This window comes from Felis catus, chromosome D3, assembly GCF_018350175.1.
Source record: "Felis catus isolate Fca126 chromosome D3, F.catus_Fca126_mat1.0, whole genome shotgun sequence".
Taxonomy (NCBI): Eukaryota; Metazoa; Chordata; class Mammalia; order Carnivora; family Felidae; genus Felis; species Felis catus.
Window position 1 is genome coordinate 21,178,113 of NC_058379.1, and position 22,636 is coordinate 21,200,748.

The 22,636-nt window shown below is 46.7% G+C and overlaps 1 protein-coding gene and 1 long non-coding RNA gene across 2 annotated transcripts; one reads left to right on the forward strand and one right to left on the reverse strand.

Moving 5' to 3' along the window:
- Window positions 1-218: 218 nt before the first annotated feature.
- Window positions 219-11,684, reverse strand: YWHAH (tyrosine 3-monooxygenase/tryptophan 5-monooxygenase activation protein eta). The gene is made up of 2 exons (XM_023241551.2): window positions 11,400-11,684; window positions 219-1,696 (listed from the first exon to the last, which is right to left on the reverse strand). The coding sequence occupies exons 1-2, from the start codon at window positions 11,484-11,486 to the stop codon at window positions 1,043-1,045; spliced, it is 741 nt and encodes a 246-aa protein (XP_023097319.1). The 5' UTR covers window positions 11,487-11,684; the 3' UTR covers window positions 219-1,042.
- Window positions 11,685-11,918: 234 nt separating this feature from the next.
- Window positions 11,919-20,255, forward strand: LOC123381162. Its single transcript, XR_006587859.1, has 3 exons — window positions 11,919-15,191; window positions 16,338-16,534; window positions 18,728-20,255. It is a non-coding gene; the product is annotated as an uncharacterized LOC123381162 (long non-coding RNA).
- The last annotated feature ends 2,381 nt before the right edge of the window (window positions 20,256-22,636 follow it).

Consider the following 22,636-nt stretch of genomic DNA (forward strand, 5'->3'; position numbering starts at 1 on the left):
CTTCATCTGAATTCCAGCCCTGAACTGATAGTACAGAGGCTGCTTTGGATTCTGTCTCTCCCTCTCTCAAAATAAATAAACTTAAAAAAACAAACAAAAAAAACCTGTTTTTAAAAATGCTTCAGTGGTTGAGAGACTAAAACCAGAATTCAAAATGGTAACCTATTAAATAGCTCCTTCAGAAGGGGAAAAATGAAAAACACATATGTAGACAAGAATATCCCCAAAGCAGCATTTATTTACCCATTGAATTCCAAAACATTTAATTTAGAAGTCTGGCATTTCATAATCACCCATCTTGATTGACATGGGCTGACACATGGCGCTGTCAGGATACACAGGACAATAGCCAAAGAGTTACAAAAAATAAATCCATGATTCTTAAAACAATCGCAACCAAAAAAAAAAAAAAAAAAAAAAAAAAAAAAAGTTACAGGTATCAAAACTTTAGATGCATTGCATTGAAAAAGAAGGTTTGTGCACATCATAATTTAAAGAGGCAAAACAAGGCGCTACTGAAACCTCACGTTAAACAGTTCATTAAGAAGCTGATGGAAAGGAGAGAGGTCTCTGTAATCAGCTTCCCTTAACAGTTTTCCATTAGCTGAAGAAAGAGGTGGGAGGGGTGAATTCATTTTTTGCATGCACAAGATGTACTGCTTAACAAAACACTATCAGCTTGTTTTAAATGGATCATTTAAATATCAACTGTAGCCTGTGTTGGCTAATTCTCCTTTCTAAACTTCCCCAATACTTTTGCTTGGATTTCACATACATTAATAGGCACAGAATGCCTCATTCAGAACCCACTTGTCTGCACAATTCGGAAAGGGAGCCCCTATGGGCTTAAAGCAACCATCAATCCAGCAATGCCCATGAAGATTTATCTGAAACTGCTTCCCAAGGGGCAGGAGAGCAGATCTTAGTAGCTGTGCTGCCAATACAGATAGGTTTAGCACTAGATATTTAGTGATTGTGGCAAGGAAGAATCAGTGATGATGGGGGTGGTGGGTGAAGGAAGGGCCAGGGACCCAAAGACTCTTCAGTTGCCTTCTCCTGCTTCTTCATCCTGCTGGTCGCTCGTCCAGAGGGTGAGGTTGTCTCGCAGCAACTGCATGATGAGCGTGGAGTCCTTATAGGAATCCTCGTTTAGTGTGTCCAGCTCAGCTATGGCATCATCAAAGGCTTGTTTGGCTAAGAGGCAGGCCTGCTCAGGTGCATTCTGGATCTCATAGTAGAACACAGAGAAGTTGAGGGCCAGACCCAGCCGGATGGGGTGCGTTGGCTGCATGTGCTCTTTGCTGATTTCAAAGGCTTCCTTGTAGGCAGCCTCAGAAGCTTCGACCACACTGTTTTTCTTCTCTCCGGAAGCTACCTCTGCCAAGTAGCGGTAGTAATCACCTTTCATTTTCAGGTAAAATACCTTGCTTTCATACTGGAAATCATTGCAGTTCTTGATGAGGAACTTGTCAAGCAGAGCCAGGACATCATTGCACACTGTTTCCAGCTCCTTCTCAATCTTCTCCCGGTAAGCTTTAACTTTCTCCAATTTCTTTTCATTTCCATCAGCCATGGTTTTCTGCTCAATGCTGCTGATGACCCTCCAGGAAGATCGCCTGGCACCAACCACATTCTTGTAGGCCACAGAGAGGAGGTTTCGATCTTCATTGGAGAGAGGTTCATTGAGCTCTGTCACCTGCAAAAAAATCCCAAAAAGATAAACACTGAGATCTGAATCCAAAAATATTAGAAATCTTCCTTTGAATCTAATCAACACTCTCAAAAACAGGATCATGGACAAGCCGCACTAGTATAAACAGAATACTTGAAATAAAATATTCAGTGATAAGGGATATGAGAAATTCATATTTAAGATGTTGCCTTAGTCTTGGTAGAGATATAAGGATAAAGGTAATCATGGAAAGACTGTGGTGGTACACAGTGGTGGATGAAAAAGTCCTGAGGTTCAGCTATTCTGCAAAAAGTATTGTCAACAATGAGATCAAACAACTCCTTTGCCAAATGTTCAAGGATTATAGACTGGAAGTACATTCCAGATTCTGCTTCCAATTGTATATTCTAAAAAGAACCAATCACACCTCCCTCAAACACATATTAATAGGTAAGAGCTTCACCTATGAGATCAAACACAGATCAAGTGGCCAGAGTTTTGCCCTGAGTGGTTACACAGAGAATCCCACTGGTACACCCAGACCTCCCCCAATCCAAATGGATGCATGAGTGACAGTAATGTGCCCCAGCCTCTGCTAAAAGGAAACACAGTTACTCAGCAGTAAGCTCTACTTTGACTTACCTGACAGGAAACCCTGACTGGCCATCGAGGATGGAAGCACCAATTATTTTGAGTGGAAATGTTAAACTTCACAAGCTGTAGCTTTCTTTAGGTAGTTCTCCATGATGCCAACTCTAAGCAAGCCAGCTTATGTAGTTAGTAGAAAGAGCACCAGACTTTTGTGTTGTTGAATTGTGTCCCCTTAAGTTATGTTGAAGTCCTAAACTCTGGTACCTATGAATGTGACCTTATTGGGAAACAGAACCTCTACAGATGTAATCAAGTCAAGATGAGATCATACTGTATTAGGGTGGATCCCAAATCCAATGACTGGTGCCCTTAAAAGGAGTGGGAGAGTTGGAGAGACCTATGGAGAACACCATGTGATGATGGAGGCAGAGACTGGAGTGATGTGTCTACAAGCCAAGGAAGGCCAAGGATTGCCAAGACACACCAAAAGTTAAAAAAGAGGCTAGGAAGGATTTTTCCCCAGAGCCTTCAGGAGCACGGCCCTGCTGACACCTTTATCTTGGACTTCTAACCTTCCCAACTGCAACAAAATAATTTGTTTTAAGCTACCAAGTTTGTGGTACTTTGTTTGGCAGCCCAAGGAAACTAATACAGATGTGGAATCAGAAAACTTTGGTCTGGGTCCCCCAAAGCTGCTAATTTGCTAAATCAGCCTCTTTTAAAAAGTAGGGGGATTCCTTAATGTATATGACTTACTGGTAAAAGTCTTTAATTTTCAGAAAAAAGGAAAAACACTTAGGAAACCATAAAACACTAAGCAAAGAAAAACATTACTTGGGGCGCCTGGGTGGTGCAGTCGGTTAAGCGTCCGACTTCAGCCAGGTCACGATCTCGCGGTCCGCGAGTTCGAGCCCCGCGTCGGGCTCTGGGCTGATGGCTCGGAGCCTGGAGCCTGTTTCTGATTCTGTGTCTCCCTCTCTCTCTGCCCCTCCCCCGTTCATGCTCTGTCTCTCTCTGTCCCAAAAATAAATAAATGTTGAAAAAAAAAATTAAAAAAAAAAAAAGAAAGAAAAACATTACTTAAACCATAAGGAGAGAACTCCTGTAAGTGAGGGGAAAGGGGGAAAGGCCAGGTGCAAAGGAGAAAGTTATTAACAGCATATTAAAACAGACAGGCTTTAACACGGACTGAACAGACTCAGCAGTGGAGAACCAGAAATTCTAAAAAAGAACCAAAACATTAACTCAAGAACGTAAGCACAAATATAATCATTATGTGTAAAATTAGAAAACTTGTGCCAAGTTCTTCATTGTCTACCAGCAACTCCTCCCCACCAACATACCCTGGACAAGATAAAAATACCAACTCTGTCTTCTAATTTCCCCATTCCCGTCCCCATTACCCATACTCTTTTGCTACAGACCCCCAGCCCGAGATTGTCTCTCCTCCTCTGACTACTTAATCAACCCAACTCCACTTTTTTCTTCACTGTGGTCTTTGGTCACAGGCTGCCTCTGCCCTTCAGTAGGATGGCTGCCTGCAAACCAGGCTCCTCATTCCTCCTCACAGACATGAGTGGTCTCCACACTTTTCTCAATGATCCGCCTCAGTCCAGGGCAATCTTCTCTCTACTAATCCAAAATCCATACTCCCTTCGAATCCATTTGAAGACCTGTAACCCCACCAGTTTTCTCCTCCAGTGAGTTCCTTTAAACACATACATTAGTTCATTAGAAATATAAAGAGACTTTATATTTGTTAATTTAGTCTTTAAAGGAAGCAACCCTTATAAATCAAAATTCCATCTTGAATCCTCTGAAAAATCTCAGAATGTCTGAATCTTCTTGAATGACTCACTTTTTCAGGGCAATATTCAGTGAAACAAATATGAGGTAAGCACAGAATTTGAGCTCCTTAGATCCTGAAGTAAATCTAAGGCACTTGACATTAAAATGCAAACGATATCCAAAACAATTTTTAAATAAAATAAGATGCAACAATATCCAAAGAGTCACTATATACTTCACCCTGTGGCTAATAAAGATGCTTATTAAGACTGCCACAAAGACCCAAGTTAACTCTCCAGAATGTATCGTTAAAACTGAGTGCATGTGAAATATGTTTATATATCACACACGGTGTTTGTACAATGGACAGTATCATTACTAAAAAACAAAACCACCATAAGACATCTGGAGTTTAGCCTGAGCTAGCTGTGTAACCTTGTCTGGGAATCAAAAGTAAAACAAGGGGCATCAGCCTAAACGATTTCCAAGGACCTCTTCAGCTCTAATATTCTAGGATTCCATTTTTCCTGAGCAACTATAAGAGGTGTGGAAAGGCACAAGGTTGGTAATATTAGTTTAAAAGAAATCTGGATGTATCCACAGGTTTCTGGAATGCATGCAGCTCTTCTCCATCAGGAATAAACTGCCCAAAAAGGCTACTGGGCAATATTTATCACACCTTCACATGCAAAATCATTTACTAGGATTATTAGTGTTTATATAACAATCATCTGGTTTCCTGCCAGTCTGAATGAATCACTATCAGCATCAGCTGAGTGTGACTAACAGCTAAGCAAGCATTGTTCTTAGAACCCCAGCCAGGGCCTAACTAGGAAATAACTGGATATGTTTAAATATAGTATTTTTTTATGCTCCTGGGTTACAACTCAGTTACAAAAGGGAAACTTATGGAAGGAAGATCATTTTATTACTTGATTGGATAACTAAAGGAAACTGAGCTTTCCCCACATTGGAAAATGATAGAGCAAAATGCAATCAAATGGCCTATTAAAATACACAGGATTTACAGCCAGTCTCGTTTGGTGACACACACTGCAAATAACCTTCGTAAATGTTAGCACCAGTTCCCAACATTTTAAATTCTAGACTACTGGAGGCAGGAGAGCTAAGGCAAGTCTGGTGATATGCTAAGAGAAGCAGACACTGGGAGGCAATGTAGTATAATGGAAAGGGAAACAGCTACTAGTCCCAACCACAGCCAGATGGTCATCTGCATGCATATTCTATGCAGATGATTTAGTGCAGCTCTACAATTATAAGTTTCCAAATGGCTTCTAACTGGGAACATGAAGCAAAGACACAGAATTTTCAAGATAGACCTGCACAATGGTTCTCAACCTGCTTTCTACTCCAGCCAGTTTCAACACACCCTCATTTCTGCCACACATCAGCTGCCTTCAGGGTAGCCATTCCAGACACTAAGTCTTCATGTGGCTGCACCACATCTAAGGGGCTCCTCAACTCTGCACACAGCCTCTCTGCCTTCCTGTTCTGTCCACCTCCCACTCCACTTAATCCTACTTACACTCTTTCTGAAAACCTTAAATTGGTGGACCATTCCCATTTATTATAAAGGCCCATGTCTCCATCTCCCTTAAGGATTGGACTCCAGGCCAGCCATTTGACTGATGGCCTTACCATACTGCCATGGCTGTGCCAACCCCAGCCCAGGGCACTCACTTCCACCCCATTTTCTCCGCTCTGGGACTACACAGCAGTACTAGAAGTTACAAATAAGCCGGCAGGCTACTAACTCATTTATCTTCCTATGACACCATTCGCTTACTCAAAAATTCCTAAGGGCCTCCTCCCACTAACTCACCAGGCAATAAACTATGTGTTTGTGAGTAAAAATAGATCCACTGCCAAAAATAGCACAGGGACTATTTGGGAAAACTTAAAGTTCTTAATCTGGGAAACATCCAACCTCAAAAGTAATACTGAGCAAACGAAAAATGCCACCCCATGGACTGCCAGGCCACATTGCCGAAGTCAGGGTAAACGTTATTTCTCCTGAAGGGCACTCCCATCCTTCAGAGCTACATGCACACACTACTATCCCATCTTTTATAGTTACCCACACCCACTTGCTACCAACAAGCTTGCTTTTGATATAAGAGTTTACAACAGGAAAAAACGACTCTTATGTATAATTAAGTAAAAATAACCACATCATAAAATCTTTAAGCTTCTGTGGCAGAACCTTGTATGTATTTTAAAAAAAGAAAAGAAAAAGAAAAAAAAGATGAGCCAGAGGAATGAAAGTTTTTTTGGCTGACTCTTCCCCAAGTTACTGTTCTCAAAGTGAGGATCTGGCTGGTCCCAAGCTGATAAAGCACCCACCTGTCACCACTTGCCCAAGCCTGGAAAGACCACTCCCTGTCCTCACCAGGGCAAGGCTGCAGTCCTAGAAAGCCAAAGAGAAGCTAAACTTCAAGCTCAGAGCAGATGAGTTCAGGTAGTTAATATCCACTTGAAGCTTAAATTAGTCAAAATAGCTACCTTTGTATCATGGAGAGACTGCCTTTTTCTTGCTCTTGACATAACTGAACATTTTTGTAGGGATTGGCAAGGATTAAATACAACCCATCTGAATGGTTACTGCATGCTACTATCCCTGGAGGCACCAGTGCTGAAAGCTTCAGAAGCTGTGCCAAGTTCCGATCGCAGAGAAGTGCCAACACCCACCACCACAGGGGAAAGCCGCTGCAGCCAGGAGTGGGAAGAGCACCCAAACCATGGGGCAGAAGATGGGTGGCCTCAACCAGGACACTAAGAGGAATTTTACCAATAACCTAGACAATGAAATTTTAGGGCCTATAGGCTTATAAAATATACTAAAAGCCATGTGGAGAAACAACTGGTACCAAGGATATGAAACAATTTCTTAAAATACCACAAGTATAATTTAACATAGAGACCTGCACTTCTTAATTCATAGCAGGAATTCAAATTCAATTAAAACTTTGTTTCTTACACTAAAAACCCCTTCTGGTCTTCAGAACAAGCAAAATCCAGATGTGTGAGCTTGCCTTTTATGTTCCCCTGCTATAGCTAAGACCCATAGGCAGTAGATTGTTTTTAATCAAACTTGGCAAAAATGGCTTACATCTGATAGGTGAAATTATTTGTTCACTAAACCCACTTGTGTAAAGGGCCTAGAAGTCAGTCACCAATGATGACTAGTATACCAGAATGTATACTAGAAATGTTATCCCTGGGCCATTATTATACAGTGGTTAAAGTTACAGTTCTACTTTCCAGAGTTCAATTCTTGGCTTTACAACTTGACCTCGAAAAAACCTCTTTAAATCCCTTTGTAAAATGGAGTTAACAACTATCCAGAGTTAATCCATCTGGAGTTGTTATGAAAATTAAATGAAAATGTACACATGGGAGTAACAGCTAACCATTTACTGAATGCCTAATTAGTAAAATGGTTAAGTTCCATAAACTTGGTGAATTGCAACACAGAAAACACATTTGGGGTGCCTCCTCCTAAACCATATTTCTGGAAGCGTGACACTGCATTCTAATACTAATATGAAATTCCAGACAAAGCTCTGTGAACTGTTCACCATCTGAAATCCTTTTAATTCAGGCTACTGCAAGAATCCAGAACCTTCTCTTCTTCCTCAACCAAAATATGGCAAAGCAATAATTACATTACAAATGAGCACTTAGTGGGAAAGAGGACTCTCTAGTTTATTTCATATTTCAAACTACAGCACTGATGTGGCTTTAAGATTTCACACTAACCACAATTTTGGTATACCTCAAAATCATCTTTAGTTTTAACACCTGCAACACAGCATTATGTCTCACTCTGAGCCACTCAGCCAAGCTCTCCTTTTATATACCACCTGCTCATTCCTCCACTTCCCATAATCTCACAGCTGTTGGAATAAGAGCCTTTTGCCCCTGGTTGGGCCAAGTGCCTCTTCCTCTCAGACTGTTTCTTTAAGCTGCAGCTTTGTTTCCTACACTTAAGATTTTTATAGATATTCTTCAAGTCCTTCAGACTTTCTCTGTCCTTTGTCAACCTTGTCATCAACTATGTAAAAATGTTAAAACACACCATGCTATCCCAAATATTTTGATGTTTTTTAAATTCACAATTACTACTTCTGTTTTAATATAAAATAGATGACTTACAGCAATAAGAGACATGAATGAATCACGTCTATCCATGAGTACTCACCAGAAATCTGGTTATTTACCCTCTTTCCTTAAATCATTCAGTCTAATGCACTGACATTTTTTATCCTCCTTTATAGGTTTATTTTACTTTCTCTTAAGATTTTATAATACCTATTTTTCAGAGGTTACGATTTCTGTAAGGTCATTCCAACCCCCGCCTGGAAAGGACCTGGGTTCTACAATGTTTCACAATGCTTCTTCCCACTGTTGCATTCTTTGCAAGCTGCTAGGTATGTATGAGATGGGGAGATCTTGAAGATGCTCCTTTACTTCAGAAGCATTTCTTGCCTCTTCACATTATGGGGTGAGGCAGGGAACTGCCTTGATTTGAGGCAACACCACTGTTTCCAATATTTTTCTTAAAGCTTTTCTTAAAGCATGATTTTTCTTAAAGCTTACCGACACCATCCTCCAGGTGACGCTGGTAGCACAAGGAACATCAATGATTACAGACAGGCATTATTAGGTGACCATTTAAATTATAAAGAAAACAGAAAACAAGTTAGAATGAAGACTGAAAACTGACTTGATATTAATACCAACATTACTAGTTTTACATTTCAAAGGACTTGAAGCAAAGTGATGTTAGGTTTCAAAATTACAAGAGTGGTGGCATCAGAACATCTCCTCACTCAGGGTCTACCCGCGAGCAGTCTACTTACCTGCCCTTCCACCACCTGAAGAAATCCCACATAAATCCAGAGGGTTACTAGAATTCTCTTTTTCCAGAAGCTCTACTTTAGGTCTACAATATTAATAAAATGGGACTGAGTCTTTTCCCAATAACATTAAGTATTTAACGCACAAATATCAAAAGATAAAACATAAGAAATGGTCTTCCACTGACCCCTGCCAAGTCCTTTCCAAAGAATATATTCCATTAATTTAGATGACAAAAAAAAACTGGGATTTTTTAAAAGGAGTTACCTTGAGGGAATGGTTTATCACAATTCTCAGATGACATAATGAGAGCTTGGATTGATTTTTAAATGCTGGATGGCTTATCCAACCCATCAATCATTTAAGATACAGCTATTACAGATTCCCAACACATGGAAGGGTCCATGAGTTTGCAAAATGCTACCTTAAAAGTCTCAGAGAAAAGCTGTGAACGCAAGTTTCTAGCTAGCTGCGGGAAAGCATTATTCGAGACTGCTTACGAAAAGCAGAAAACCAATCTTTTTCTCTCCCCAAATAGTTTATTTCATTCTGGTTACATCTCTCAATCCTTTCCTTACTTTCCATTTCACGTTGCCTCAGATTTCCCAGAGCTCCAGAATGTCCTTTGTAGTCATTTTTCCTTAACCTCAATTCACCTTTATTCAAGACCAACTCCTTTATTCCCAAAGGGCTCCTAACACTGAGGTCTTCAAGCCCCACTCACAAGGTGAACGAGGACCTCACTAAAATGTCCAGAGAGGCCTCAGCCTGCACAATCCCAGTACTACTCTGTTACTGGGGAGAAGAGGCTCACTCAAGTGTGACTTGTGTGGACAGAAGTGACTCTCTTATCCCAAAGAAAATTAAGCTCAGAACTCCCTCAGAGGAAATGGATTCCGTTGTTTCTGTAAAACCTGCAAAATTAATAGATTTTACATTTGTGTCCTTAAAGAGGTCCCCCTAAATTACAAAGACTTCAGATCCCAGACCTAGATTGTCCCTGGTTTAAGACTATCTAGCCTGTGACAGCATGCCAGTGCTCAAATCGGGATCACCAATGAATCAACAAATGAGTGGTAGTGGTGTTTTTCAAACACACTTAGGGCAAGGTGTAACAAGAATAGTACAGGAAAGATACCTCTTCAACTGTCTTTCTTAGCTGGATACTTCTAAATATTGACTTCAACAATGCATTTCATATGATATTAATATCAAAAGCCTGAAAAGGTTTTCAAATGATTCTGAAATTTTAGGGAGTCTCTCCATTTGTAGATTTCTAAGAAATCTCACAAGTCCAGCAAAAGGACAAATGAGCCATAATTCAGGCCAGTAATTGTCAAGCTTCAGCCCGCTAAAAATTGCCATGAGCACTGGTTAAGGTGCATTTCTGAGTCCCAATCCTAGAGTTGCAGAATCTTTATGTCTAAGGCGGATCCTCCCAGGTCTCCGGAGAATGTACACTGGATGAACATAGCAGGCTGGGGGCCGCCAGCTGTAGCTGTACCACTATGTGACCTTGACGCAGAGAAGTATCGTTCATTTAGGAAAAAAACATAAAATAATGTTAAGAGGCAGGGACAGTGCGAGGATAACCGGAACTCTTAGTCTCAGAAATGCAGGTGGCGTCTAATCCACGGTATTTGCTAGGGTGTGGCTGGGCACGACTCTTTCACCGGAAATCAAGCTGCAGAATCAATCTATAAGGATCTATGAGGATCTCGGGAAGGCAAAGGCATACAGTTCTGTCTCGCCAACAAGTCACGTCTCATTTTAATCTCCAGGCAGATGCTCCCCACGTCAAACCTGGTAATCGGGCCCCACACACCCCGCCCCGCCCCCCCCCCCCCGCCCTCCCGCCTGCGTCCACGTCTAGACTGCAGGGTGGGGGGTCTTCGCACACAAAGCCAGACCCCGGGTATGGGAAGATGGAACGAGAACGATTCCGGCGAGCAGGGCAAAACAGATCGGAATCAGACACACTTCAGGTAGTGGCAGAGAAAACCAGGAGAGACAGGGCGCCACTCACTAGGTGATTCTTTATTACAAGTTGGGGTATGGAGGAAGGCGAGAGGAAGGTGTGCCCCTAAGTTGAGCAGAACAGTCTAGAACGAGGAATGCGGCTCTCACGTTTCCTCGGGCACCCCCTCCCCCAACCCAAGGCTCCAAGCTGGGATGCCGCGACCCCTGCCCGCCCGAAAGGGGGGGCACTATCCCCCGCCCGCAGGAGGGTATTGTCACCCACCCGTCCCCGTGGGGCTCCATTCCTCCCCGGAGACCCCACCCGGGCCCGGCCGCAGGAAATGGCGGGGCGGGCGCGGGAAGCGCGGGCTGACGGCGGGCGGCCGCGCCCAGCGAGGTCGAGGGGTCGCCCCGGGCCCGGAGGGAGACGCCGCCCGGCCACCCATCCCTCCCCTACGCCGGGCCCCCCAGCCGGCCGCCCGGCCGCCCGGCCTCCCGGCGCGCTCACCGCCTTCATGGCGGAGGCCATGTCGTCGTAGCGCTCCGCCTGCTCGGCCAGCCGCGCCCGCTGCAGCAGCTGCTCTCGGTCCCCCATGTCGCTCGTGGCTTGGCCTCGCCTCACTCCCGCACCACTCGCCCGCTCGCCCGCCCGTGCGTCCGCTCCCTGGTCGCCGCGGAGGCCGCCGCCGCGCACGCGCACTGGCTCGCCGGCCGGCCGGAGGCTGCAGGCTGCAGGCAGCGCAGCCGCTCGCGCCCTCTCGCTGGCTCGCCCCGCACGCTGTGGCTCGCGCCACCGACGCCGCCAAGGGAGGAGAGGCGGCCGCGCGGGGCGGGGGGATGGGAAGACGGAGGACGCCTGCGCAGTGGGAGCAACCGGGCCTGGCGGCGGAGAGCGGCGGGAGTGGGAGGGGGGGAAGGGCGGGCCGGCCCTAACGGTCTATTTCAAGGTGACGTCACCTACTATAAATAGCTGCCGCCGCCACAGCCCCGCCCGAGAGCTGCGCAGGCGCCCTGTGAGTGCTGCATTTTACCGCCGCATAGGTGGAGGTGGGAGAAGGGAGAATGGGGTGGGGACTGCGGAGCCCTAGGAGAGGGCGCGGTGATGCGGTTGCGTAGGTAGCTCAGTGTCACAGCTCCTCCTTGAAGCGCGCCTCTGAGGCCAGGTTGGAGATCTGGCTTGAGAAGTTCCCAAAAAGCAAATAACCCTACTGTCCGGAAAAGCCAGGAGGCCGTGTGCCCCGAGGGGCGTGCCGAGACCGCCCTCCTCGAGCCCCCAGGCTGGTGGACCGGGCCTTGGGACACACCTTGCGCTTGGGTCTGCACTGGCCAGGGCCGGATCAGATCCGTACTTTGGGGACAGCACCCCTCCCGCCACCCCCAAATACACATTCACATACAGCGGGCTTCAGAGCTGCGCTCCCACCTTGAGAAGTGACTTTGGGTATACTGTGCCTTCCATGAGAGGGGGGACAGAGTAGTCTGGCTGTGATTAGTAACATTCAGCACATACCTACTAGGAGCCAGCCCACTGCTAGGCCTGTATGGACATAAACATTTAATCCTCACAACCCACCTCACAGGTGGGCACAGTTGGTCTCCCCATTTTTCAGGGTCAGATTAGTGACTCAAGGTCACACATCCTGTAAGCGGTGGGGCAGATCTGAGTTCAAACCCAGACTGAACATCCTTCTGTGGCAAAGGGGGGTGGGGTGGGGTGGATGGGCTGGCTGCTCACTAAGTTCATCCCAGTTGTGGCATTCCGTGCCGAGGGTCCCTCATACCAGGCCTGTGGCTGGGCGTTGGACAAACTAGGAAAATTCCAATGGCTAAAACACAGCCCCACTTAAGTACAAATGCCAAGGGCAGCACGGTAGAGAGGACCTTAGGTTCTCTGAGAATTTTATTGCATGCTCAGCATAGGGGGAAGGAGTAACTATAGAATAAGTAAGATACATTCTCTTCTCTCATAAGGTAGATCTAAATACGTGTACGTACAGTTTAGCTGGACCCTGAGGAAGATGAGAGTCAGGGAAAAGGTATTAGGAGTGGGGTCCAGCAGACAAAGGCTTGACAGCAAGGATAGAAACAAAATCAAAGATGGTGAGAAGACAGGCCTGGCAGTGGGCAATGAGGCTGGGCAAAACAAGATCATGGAGTGTTTTAAATGCCAGCCTGATTATTTGAGTCATTATCCTTAGGTAACTGGGAACCAGGAGAGATGTGGAAGCCATATTTCAAGCCAAGAATCTTACTCTGGGGAGTAAGATGCATTTGAAGGGAGAAGGGAGGGACTGATTGGACCTTAGTTTTACCATCTGGAAATTGGACTCGAAGGACTGTCAAATGCATTGTAGAATAGAAATCCTGAAATGCTCGAGATGGCAGGACACTTAGAGTCACTGTTATCCAACCCTTTATCCCACGTAAGGAGAAACAGAGCTCTGAGGAGGAGAGGCTAGCCCCAGTTTGCACAGTGAATGAGCAGAGATGGGTCCTCCATACCAGTTCTCCTGCCTCTGGGCCTTTTTCTCCCTGCTGTGATTCTAAAATGAGGACCTTGGTATCCATGAAACAGGATTTGAATGTGAATTTGGGAGAAGGCCTCCCACCCCAGGTTCCACCATGCTTTGAAGAGTCACCTTTGCTGACTACAAATGGAATTGAGGTTAACAAACCAGGCTGATCTTTCCCCTGGTGGATATCTTTACAGAGCATGGTAGATAATAATTAATTGTCCACCCCGCTCTCCATGAAAATGGGGTTCCAGTGAGAGGTGGGAGGAGGGCCAGCGCTGGGGGGATTTCTATGATTCCTTCCAGCTCTTAGAGAAATTAGAGCCTTTCTAGCTTTTCTGATCATGTTGGACTCAGATTGATTTCAAAACAGTGAAAATTAGGTAGACTAGAGCATTCTACTTCTAATTTATAAATGTCAAATGGGAGACACTTTGGTTCTCCCATGAAGCTTTTCTCTCCTTCTCACCAAAAAGTTCAGTGTCTCCACTTCCTCACCTCCCACCCACCTCTGAGCCCAGTGCACTCTGGCTCTGCCCCTATTCCTTCACCTAGGCAGCTCTCATTGTGGCCACTAGTGGCCCACTGTTGTCAAATTCAAGGTCATTTTATAGTCCTCACCTTCCTGGCCCATGTGACTGCTCTGCGCACAACTGCTCATCCCTCCTAGACAGGCTCTCCTCTAAGGTTCCATGACCCTGCATCCTCCTGGCTTCGCTCTGCTGCTCTGCTGCTCCTCTTCTCTGGTCTGCTGTATGAGCTTGTCTTCTTGGCCTACCCTGAAATATTGGGGTACTACAGGACTCTGCCCCAGGCCCTCTGCTCTTCTTACTCTGTCCTATCCTGGGCAACCTCATCCATGCCAGCTCTTGAGGGAACATATGCCACATTCCCAGCTCTGGCTAAGGAGCTTTGCAGGAATGGGTATATTTTTTTCTCCTCAAGATTCCCCTGTAAAGTAGGTACAATTTCCATCCCCATCTTACAGATGAGGCAACTGGCTCAAAAATGTCCCAGGATTAAAAAAAAAAAAAAAAAGTTACAGGATTTGAATAGTCCACAGCTGGTAATCAGTGGAGTCAGGATTTGAACTCAGGTCTGTCAGACTCCCAAACCTGATGGCCCAACACTTCCCTGTGGTGTCAGCTGAAAAGGGTTCAAGGTGTGACTCCCTTTCAGGGTCATTCTGCTTGTAAAAAGTACACATAAACCTCGCTACCTGTAGGCTACACTCTGACCAGCACCCATCTTCACCCTTTGGAAAGGGCTGCCAACTCCCATAGCCTCATAAATAAAGCCCAGGGGAACCGCCTTGGACAGGACATCTACTCCCAGAGCTCTAAGTCCCATCAATAAATGTCACCTTTGAACAACTCCAAAGAGAGTCCCTGAACCAGGTAAAGGGGACTAATGATTAAGGCCAAACACACTGGTTGCCCAGAGCTCAGAGCAAATCCTCAGTGCAAGGGCCAGGTCTGCTGCATCCACATCTGGTACAGGGTCTCACTCAGACCAGACTGTCACTGGCTACCTGAGGACATGTGAGTGCTGTGATGAGGAAGAAGGATCTGGACTTAGTTTCAAATTCTACTCTATCAGTTACTAGCTGAGTACCACTGGGCAATGGCTAATCATTGGGCCCAGGACTAATCACACCTATTTCTTAGGGTTGCGGATCAGCAAGAGTTCGTATGTTTCTCACCTTCACAAGGCCAACACACGGGAGGCACCAGCCATCACAACCATACAATAAATAATTCCTTGCTGCATCCCAGCCTGAGCCAGGGGTAAGGACTGCTCCTCCTTAAAGGACTGGATTTCCAAAGCAATGCCAGAACCCTCCTCCAGAGCCCAGTGAATAGGTGACCCAGAAAAGGCACGTCCTGGTTTTTTTTTCCTTGGGTACTCTGGGACACTCTGAGCTCCCTGAGAAGTCTGGACACCAAGGGACATACTACAAAGGAGACCTGGGTATTGTTCTGGAGAGATGGCTTTCACACTGTTGGCATGGTTACCATCTTGAGCAGGAGGGGCTGCCTGCCTACAGATTAGTGTCAGCCAGATAGAATTTTAGGGTTTTTTTCTCCAAATTCAGGCCTCCTGCTGCCCAGGTAACCTTGCTGATTCCGAGCCAATGATAACACCAGCAGCAGCAGCAGCAGCAGCAGCTGCTGCTGCTCTTGGCCAAAGGTCAACACTTTACCCCCATATGTTATCTCACCAAATCCTACAACTCTTGGAAAGAGGTTGTTATCCCCATTATATGGATGAAGAAAATGAGACTTAGAAAGGTCACCCACATCACTCATGCCTACATTCTGCCACTTGCTGTGGCCCCAGTCTCCTTTTGCTGATACCAAATTCCACCCCAACCCTTCCCCCCCCACCCCACCCTGTTACAAGATCAGCCTGAGCCCACAGGTTTCAGGATCATCCAGAGTCCTCCATCACTTTGTCAAAGCCCACTTTGGGAGCAGATCAGCTCCCAAAGGCAGCTTTTGGCATTACAAAGGATGAAAGTGTCTTGGTAGCTGCAGTCTGTGAGCCGGTGGAGCTCAGAGCCCATTCTTAGCACCCGTCCCCCTCAAGCTTGTGCAGAGGAGCTCAGCTCTGAAGGAAGAAGGCAAAGCTGTCACCCATGGAACCGCAGTTAGAATAAGGGCAAAAAGGCTTCAGTCATGCAGATGGTCAAGGAGCTTGTGTTTCTTAGCCAGAACTTTCTAGATCCTTTTGCTGGAACCATCTAGGTAATCGCTTCAAGCTTCTGTGTGATTCCCACTTAGGTGGAACCAGGTGGGTTGGGCTGTGTGGCCTGGGAAAGCTGGAGGGCAAAGCATTAGAGTGCTGTGACTTCCCCTCTCTGAGCCCTGGATTTCTTATCTGTGAAACAAGAGGCTGCATTAATGGCTGGCAGCATTCCTTCTTTCTTTTAGCTCTGAAGGTCCAGGATATTTCACCATGGGAGGTTCGGCAAACAACGGCATGGCAACTCAAGAGGATAAAACAGGGATGCTTCAGAGGATCAGTGTTTGGATCCCATGTCAAAACGTGGAGTGGAAGAGGGTAACAAGGAGCTACTCCATAGCAGGCCACAGGGCAGTGTTTGCCAGCACACCTCCACTTGGTTAAGGTAAGGTCAGTATTGTTCCAATTTTACAGATGAGGAAACTGAGGCCCAGAGAGATTAAGTGTCTTACTCAACTGCAGCACAGACAACAGGGGGTGGGAGCCAGGATCAAGACCTATTCCACCTTCACCATTCTTTTCACTGCTGTCCCTAACCTTCTGAGAGTCTTTTGGTTGTTAGGCTCTGAGCATAACTGTCCTCAGTTGTGGCTGAAGCCATACCCTGGGAAGTAAGGGAGAGGGTAGCTGAGTTTCTATCCAGGTTTCCTGCCAGTCAATTGTATTAAAAAACATCTTTTCCTGGGGCACCTGGGTGGCTCAGTAGGTTGAGCGTCTGACTTCAGCTCATGTGATGATCTTACAGTTCATGAGTTTGAGCCCTGTATCAGGCTTGCTGCTGTCAGCTTGGAGCCCACGTCGGATCCTCTCTCCCCCTTCCCCTCTAGTTCTCTCTCTCTCTCAAAATAAATAAATAAACTTGAAATAAAAATCAATAAATGGATGGGGGAACTAAAGCTCACGTACACAAGAGTATGTAGCTAGTAGGGGCAGAGTCGGGATGTGAACGTAGGTCTTTCTATCAAGTTCACACTCTTTGTCACTTATATCACCTGCTTCCCACTTTCTTAGGAAGTTGCCATTTCCTTTTCAGAATGTAAACAGTGGGGAATCATTCCTCATCTGAGCCCCCACCACCAGGCATGCCTCTCCTGGAGTGCTGAATTGAATCTTATCACACCTTGTGCATACTGCAGAAATTCTGTTGCTAGAGCCCTCTTTGTGAGTGGCAAGGTCATTCAGGAGGTGGAACACTTTTAATTGGCTGACAGCTAACTGACTAATTGACAGCTAAGTGGAAGATAAGATAAGGGAGGGAGCAAGGGGGAGTTTGCAAGGAGGCCAGAGGAGGCTGAAAGGCAAGGGAGGGCTCCTGGGTTGAATTTGAGAGTCACTCAGACTCTCCTCAAATCCTGGCTCTTCCACAGTAGCTGGAGAAGCCTGGGAAAGTTGGCTGCACCTCTCTGAGCTTCAGTTTCCTTGTTCATAAGATGGGCCTCTTGCAACAGCTAGACCTCCTGGTGAATAAGGTTGTGCTGAGGGAGAGAGTAGGTGCTGCCTACTGTGACAGTTGGAGGATCAGCCACCCTAAAATGCCCTCCCCATGAAATGACTGGGCCCTGAAGGCCTGGGGGCAGCAGGGAACTCACAGGATCAGAGACCCACAATAAAAGTCTTCGAGACAACTCAGGTTGGCTCTCTCACTCTGAGAGGCAGCACAGGGTAGTGGAATGGTAGCCAGCTCTGCCAGCAGTTGGGCCTGACTCCAAATCCAGCCCCCACTTGCTGTGTAGCCTCATATGTGTCACTTTGCCCCTCCCAGACTGGTTCCTCATCTTTAATATGGAATTAAACATAATGCCTTTGCCATAGCTCTGCTGAGAGGATCAAAGATCCAGGCAATGACAGCCAGTATTAACGGTGGGACACTGAGACTCAGAGAGGGAAAGTAATTCACTCATGGTCACACAGCAATTTAGCAGCAGAATCAGGTTTATGCCCAGACCTCCCAAAGCCAAGACCTGAGCTTATCCTTGGACAGCTGCAGCCTTACCTCAAAAGGCCAAACTGGGCTTTGGAAATGCAGCTGAGGACCTTACTGGGATCACTAGTGAGATTCTATGTCTCACTGAGCTGAGACAACTGCTTGCATTGCCAATGGCTGGCAAATGGCAAAAACCCTGGGGTCATGTGTCTCACCTGTGGTCTAATCCACAATATAACCCTGAGGATGTCAGGTTGCCCCTCTGAGCCTCAGTTTCCATATTCACCAAATGGAGGTAAGGATTCCTGGCAGAGCAAAGGGATTACATAAAGGCACGGGGCTCTTTTCCTAACGGCTACCCCTGAGCTCACGCGATGTCCCGAGCCCTGTGCTATGATCAGCCATGATTTCACTTAGTCTTCACAGTGACCCTGTGAGGTGGGAACTCCATTTGCAGATAAATGGCTGGAGAGGGTTGGAAGCAGGGTCTGAGCTCTGATCCTGATCCCTCTGCCTGAGACACTTACCCCCTCTTTCCATACCTAACTGGGGATCCTTCCTCAGGTTTCAGTATAACCTTCTCTGGAAGGATCCCTCAGCCTCAGGCTGGGGAGGGCCCCTGCATTGAGACTATTTCTCTCTCTCCTCCTCCAGCTGGGAAGTCTCATGATGCAAGGACCTTGTCAGGATTACAGCTGTATCCCCGGAGCCTAGCGCTGTGCTTGGCATACAACAGGTGCTCAATCAATACTTGCCAAATGACTGAATGCATCCTGTCAGTATCAGGATGCCACCCAGGCCCTGAGGGAGCCAGGGCATGGGAGGAAAACGTTTGGACTCCTGCCATGCCTTACATTAGCAGCATCTTCTCTGAGCCCTGACAGCCAGCCCCCTGGGATGCCATTTGAGCCAGCTGAATTCCGGTCACTGTTTCACCTTGGAAAGGCAACCGCAGCCCTCACCAAGCAGCCCAGTAACTGACGTCACAGCAGTGCCAGGAGCTGCCCCGTTAATATTTAATGTAGACTCCACTGCGGCAGAGCTGCAGGCTAGAAGAGCTGGAGGGGGCTGTGCACCGTCTCCACGGGGTCGTGAGGAGGGCACAGATGGAAAACGGCTTCGTAAACCGGAAAGCCCCCAGCAGATGAGCATTACACTGGCCCGTTTTAGTCCCTGGCTTAACTCAGAAAGAGCCAGAACAGCATGTGCCTGCAGTAGGACAAGGAGACTGCTGACTGAGCCCAAGTGATAAATATATGCGGGATTAGGGGCTCCGAGGGAGATTTCCTGGAGACTGTGGGAGGGTGAGCACTGGCGCCAGCCAGACCTGGACTCTACTCCAGGTTTGCACAGTGCAGCTGTGCGACTGGGTAGCAACTGTACCACTGAGCCTCAGTTCTCTGATCTGTGAGATGGGCACAATACCTTCCTTGAGGGGCTGTTGTGAGGATTAAATAAAACAAGTGATGGAGAGGACCCAGCTCAGTACTTACTAGGACCTTGGTAAATGCTTCTCCAAACCTCAGGGGCCTGAGGTTAGAGACAGGAGATGTGAAAGTGCTTCATGCATTCACTGGCCAGGATGACAGGAAGAGAGGGGCCCTTGTGGACCATCTCTTCTGATCATCTGACCCCTTCATTAGACAGACAAGGATGCTGAGGGCCCAGGAGGGGACAGAGGCTCACACAGCAGAGCTGAGGTCTGACCTGATCTGCAGTTGCCTGCCAGCCTTCCCCACCAGTGATGATGATGAGATGCCCCCATTGATGATGGATGCCTCTGCCTCTCTGACCTGGACAAAGCAGGACCCTCATCCTCCACCCCTTCCTTGTCTCCCTCTGGTATGTTTCCCCACAAATCCTGGCAGCTTCCCAAAATGTAAATCCGAACCAAGGCAGCTCCTGCTTAAACCCCTTCTGTGGTCTCACATTTAGCACTGGCCAGAGAAAATACAGGAGGCCCAGTTAAAACTGAATTTTATATAAAGAACAAATGATTCTTCAGTATAAGAATGTTCCAGGGACGCCTGGGTAGCTCCGTCGGTTGAGCGTCTGACTTCAGCTCAGAGCATTATCTCACGGTTTGTGAGTTCGAGCCCCATGTTGGGCTCTGTGCTGACAGCTCAGAGCCTGGAGCCTGTTTCAAGTTTTGTGTCTCCCTCTCTCTCTGTCCCTCCCCAGCTCGTGCTCTCTCTCTCTCTGTCTCTCTCAAAAATAAATAAACATTAAAAAATTTTTTTAAAAGAATGTTCCAAATAATGCATGCATTATTACACTAAAAAATTATTCATTGTTTATCTGAAATTCCAAGTTAACCATTCAACCTGTATTTTTATTTGCTAAATCTGGCAATCCTACACAAACAGCCTTTAGGAAAAAGGTCAGAGGTCCATTTTAGCCCAGACCTCCTCCTTTGCCTCTCTTCCACAGAACTCTCTGCTTCAGACACAACTTGTTGCCTTTTCTGGAGAATCCCAAGCTCTCCCTCCCTCTGGCCTTTGCAGATGCTATAGTTCCACTGGGAACTTCTTGGTAAGGTAACTCTTCCTCCTGTTGCCCCACTTGTGCTTGGCCTGACCCATCCTAAAGCTTCTGAAGCATTGCTTTTCTCCTGGAAGGCTCCCTGGCTCTCCAAGCTTGGATGATGCCTCCTCTAGGTTCTCACTGGACCTTGGGCAGGTCCTCTGCCTGTCTTGTTCACTTGGTACAGAACGGAAGTTCAGCAAACATTTATTGCATTGAATTGCTAAATTCTACAGCCCCTTGCATCTCCACTATCAATAGTTTCCCTCCTTCAGCCGAATCTGACATGCCTTCCAAGGCCCTGCTAGAATCCTACCTCCTCTGGGCCTTCCCCAGGGCCCAATCCTGCCAGTTCAGTCATCATCCATCGCAACAAGCAATCTTTTCAACCCATAAGCTCAGCAAGATCAGCACCCCTCAGGCTCTCCTATGACCTGCAGTGCCCAGCACTGTGCCTTCCTGCCAGATAGTGGTCAAAAAATGCCAGTGAATTTGGAGGATGCTAAACCAAGCTCCTGTGTTTAATTCAAGTCAGAGATTAACCAAAATCCTAACCTTGCCATGAAATATCTTTCAGGGCATCTTTAGTTCCCACCACAGAACAGCAAACAGAGGAAATGGAGGAACCCAATTGTTTCTGGTTCAGTTGTCTTGATTCCATTCTACCTCAGGGCCTTTGTACCTGCTCTTCCCTCTGTCCAAAGCACTCTTCCCAAAGATCTTCACTTGGATGATGTAGCAAATTAAAGATGGCCACAAATCCTTTGTGTCTTGCCCCTTCAAGAGGTGGCAAGTCTCTCCCCACCCCTCGAATCTAGGCTAGCCTTGTGACTTGCTTGGACAACAGAATGTAGCAGAAGTGACCCTTTAGGAGTTCGGAGCCTAGACCTAAATAGGCCATGCAGCTTTTTGTCGCCACCCTCTTAGAATGCTGCCCCTAGATCACCATGTAAGGCAGCTGATCTTGCGAACTGCAGGATGAGAGGCTGGGTGATGGGTAGCTGAGTTCCCCAACCAATAGCCAGCATCAACTACTAGATGACTGAGAAGCCTTCTTGGACCTTCCAGCCCAGTTGTGTCTCCAGCTACATGCTAGAGAAATGGGCAGAGGAACCACCCAGGCCAACCACAGACTCATGAGAAATAATAAATGGCTGTTGTAAATCACAAAGTTTTGGGGTTTGTTATCCAGTTTGGGTTTATTACATGGACATCAATAACTGATATAGCTGCTCCCTCTTCAGTTATCTGCTCAGATGTCACCTCCTCAGAGAGTCCTTTCCTGGCCATTCCGGCTAAAACAGCATACTCCCCACCAATCGCTCTCTATCTCATTATCCTGTTTCATCCTGTCCTAGGCATGTATTACTAACTGAAATCATGATGTACTCATCCATGGGTTTATTGTCCATCTCCTCCACTAGGCAGCAGGTCCCATGAGGCCAGGGGCCATAATGGTCTGTTCCCTGCCATCTCCCTAGCACCCGCATGAGGTCTGGCACAGGGAAGATGCCACACGTTGTTGGTGGTGGTGAAATCGTGTGCTTGCCCCTTGCTGGTATGGCACTTAGTGGGGCAGAATGGCAGGCATGAGCTCCCACCTTGCCGTATCCTCCAAAACCCATGCTCTTGGGAGGGCAGGAAGGCTGTGTCTCAGGGGCAAGAGCTTCAGGGAGCCTGAGTTGAGCAGAAAGGAGAGGAAACTGCCAAAACATTCATTTCCAGCAGGGGATGAGATTCAGACCAAGGAGATCACCGTTTTCTCCTCCTTTGCCGATTCCCAGCAGCCCAGCCATGTTCTCCTGAAAGATCACAAAGTGAGAATCCAGGCAATGGGACCCAGTGTTGAGGACACCAAGTCACTCCTCAGGGGCCAAGCATTTCCGAGTCCCTAACACAAAGCAGATCCTCTGAGCCTGCTTTCTCCAGTGCCAAGAATTAGGGAAAGCCACAGACTCAACTGAGGGAAAAATGCACACCCAACAGCTAAGGAATCTGCTCTCAGATGCCTCTTCAAGCTACCATTCTGCATCACCACTG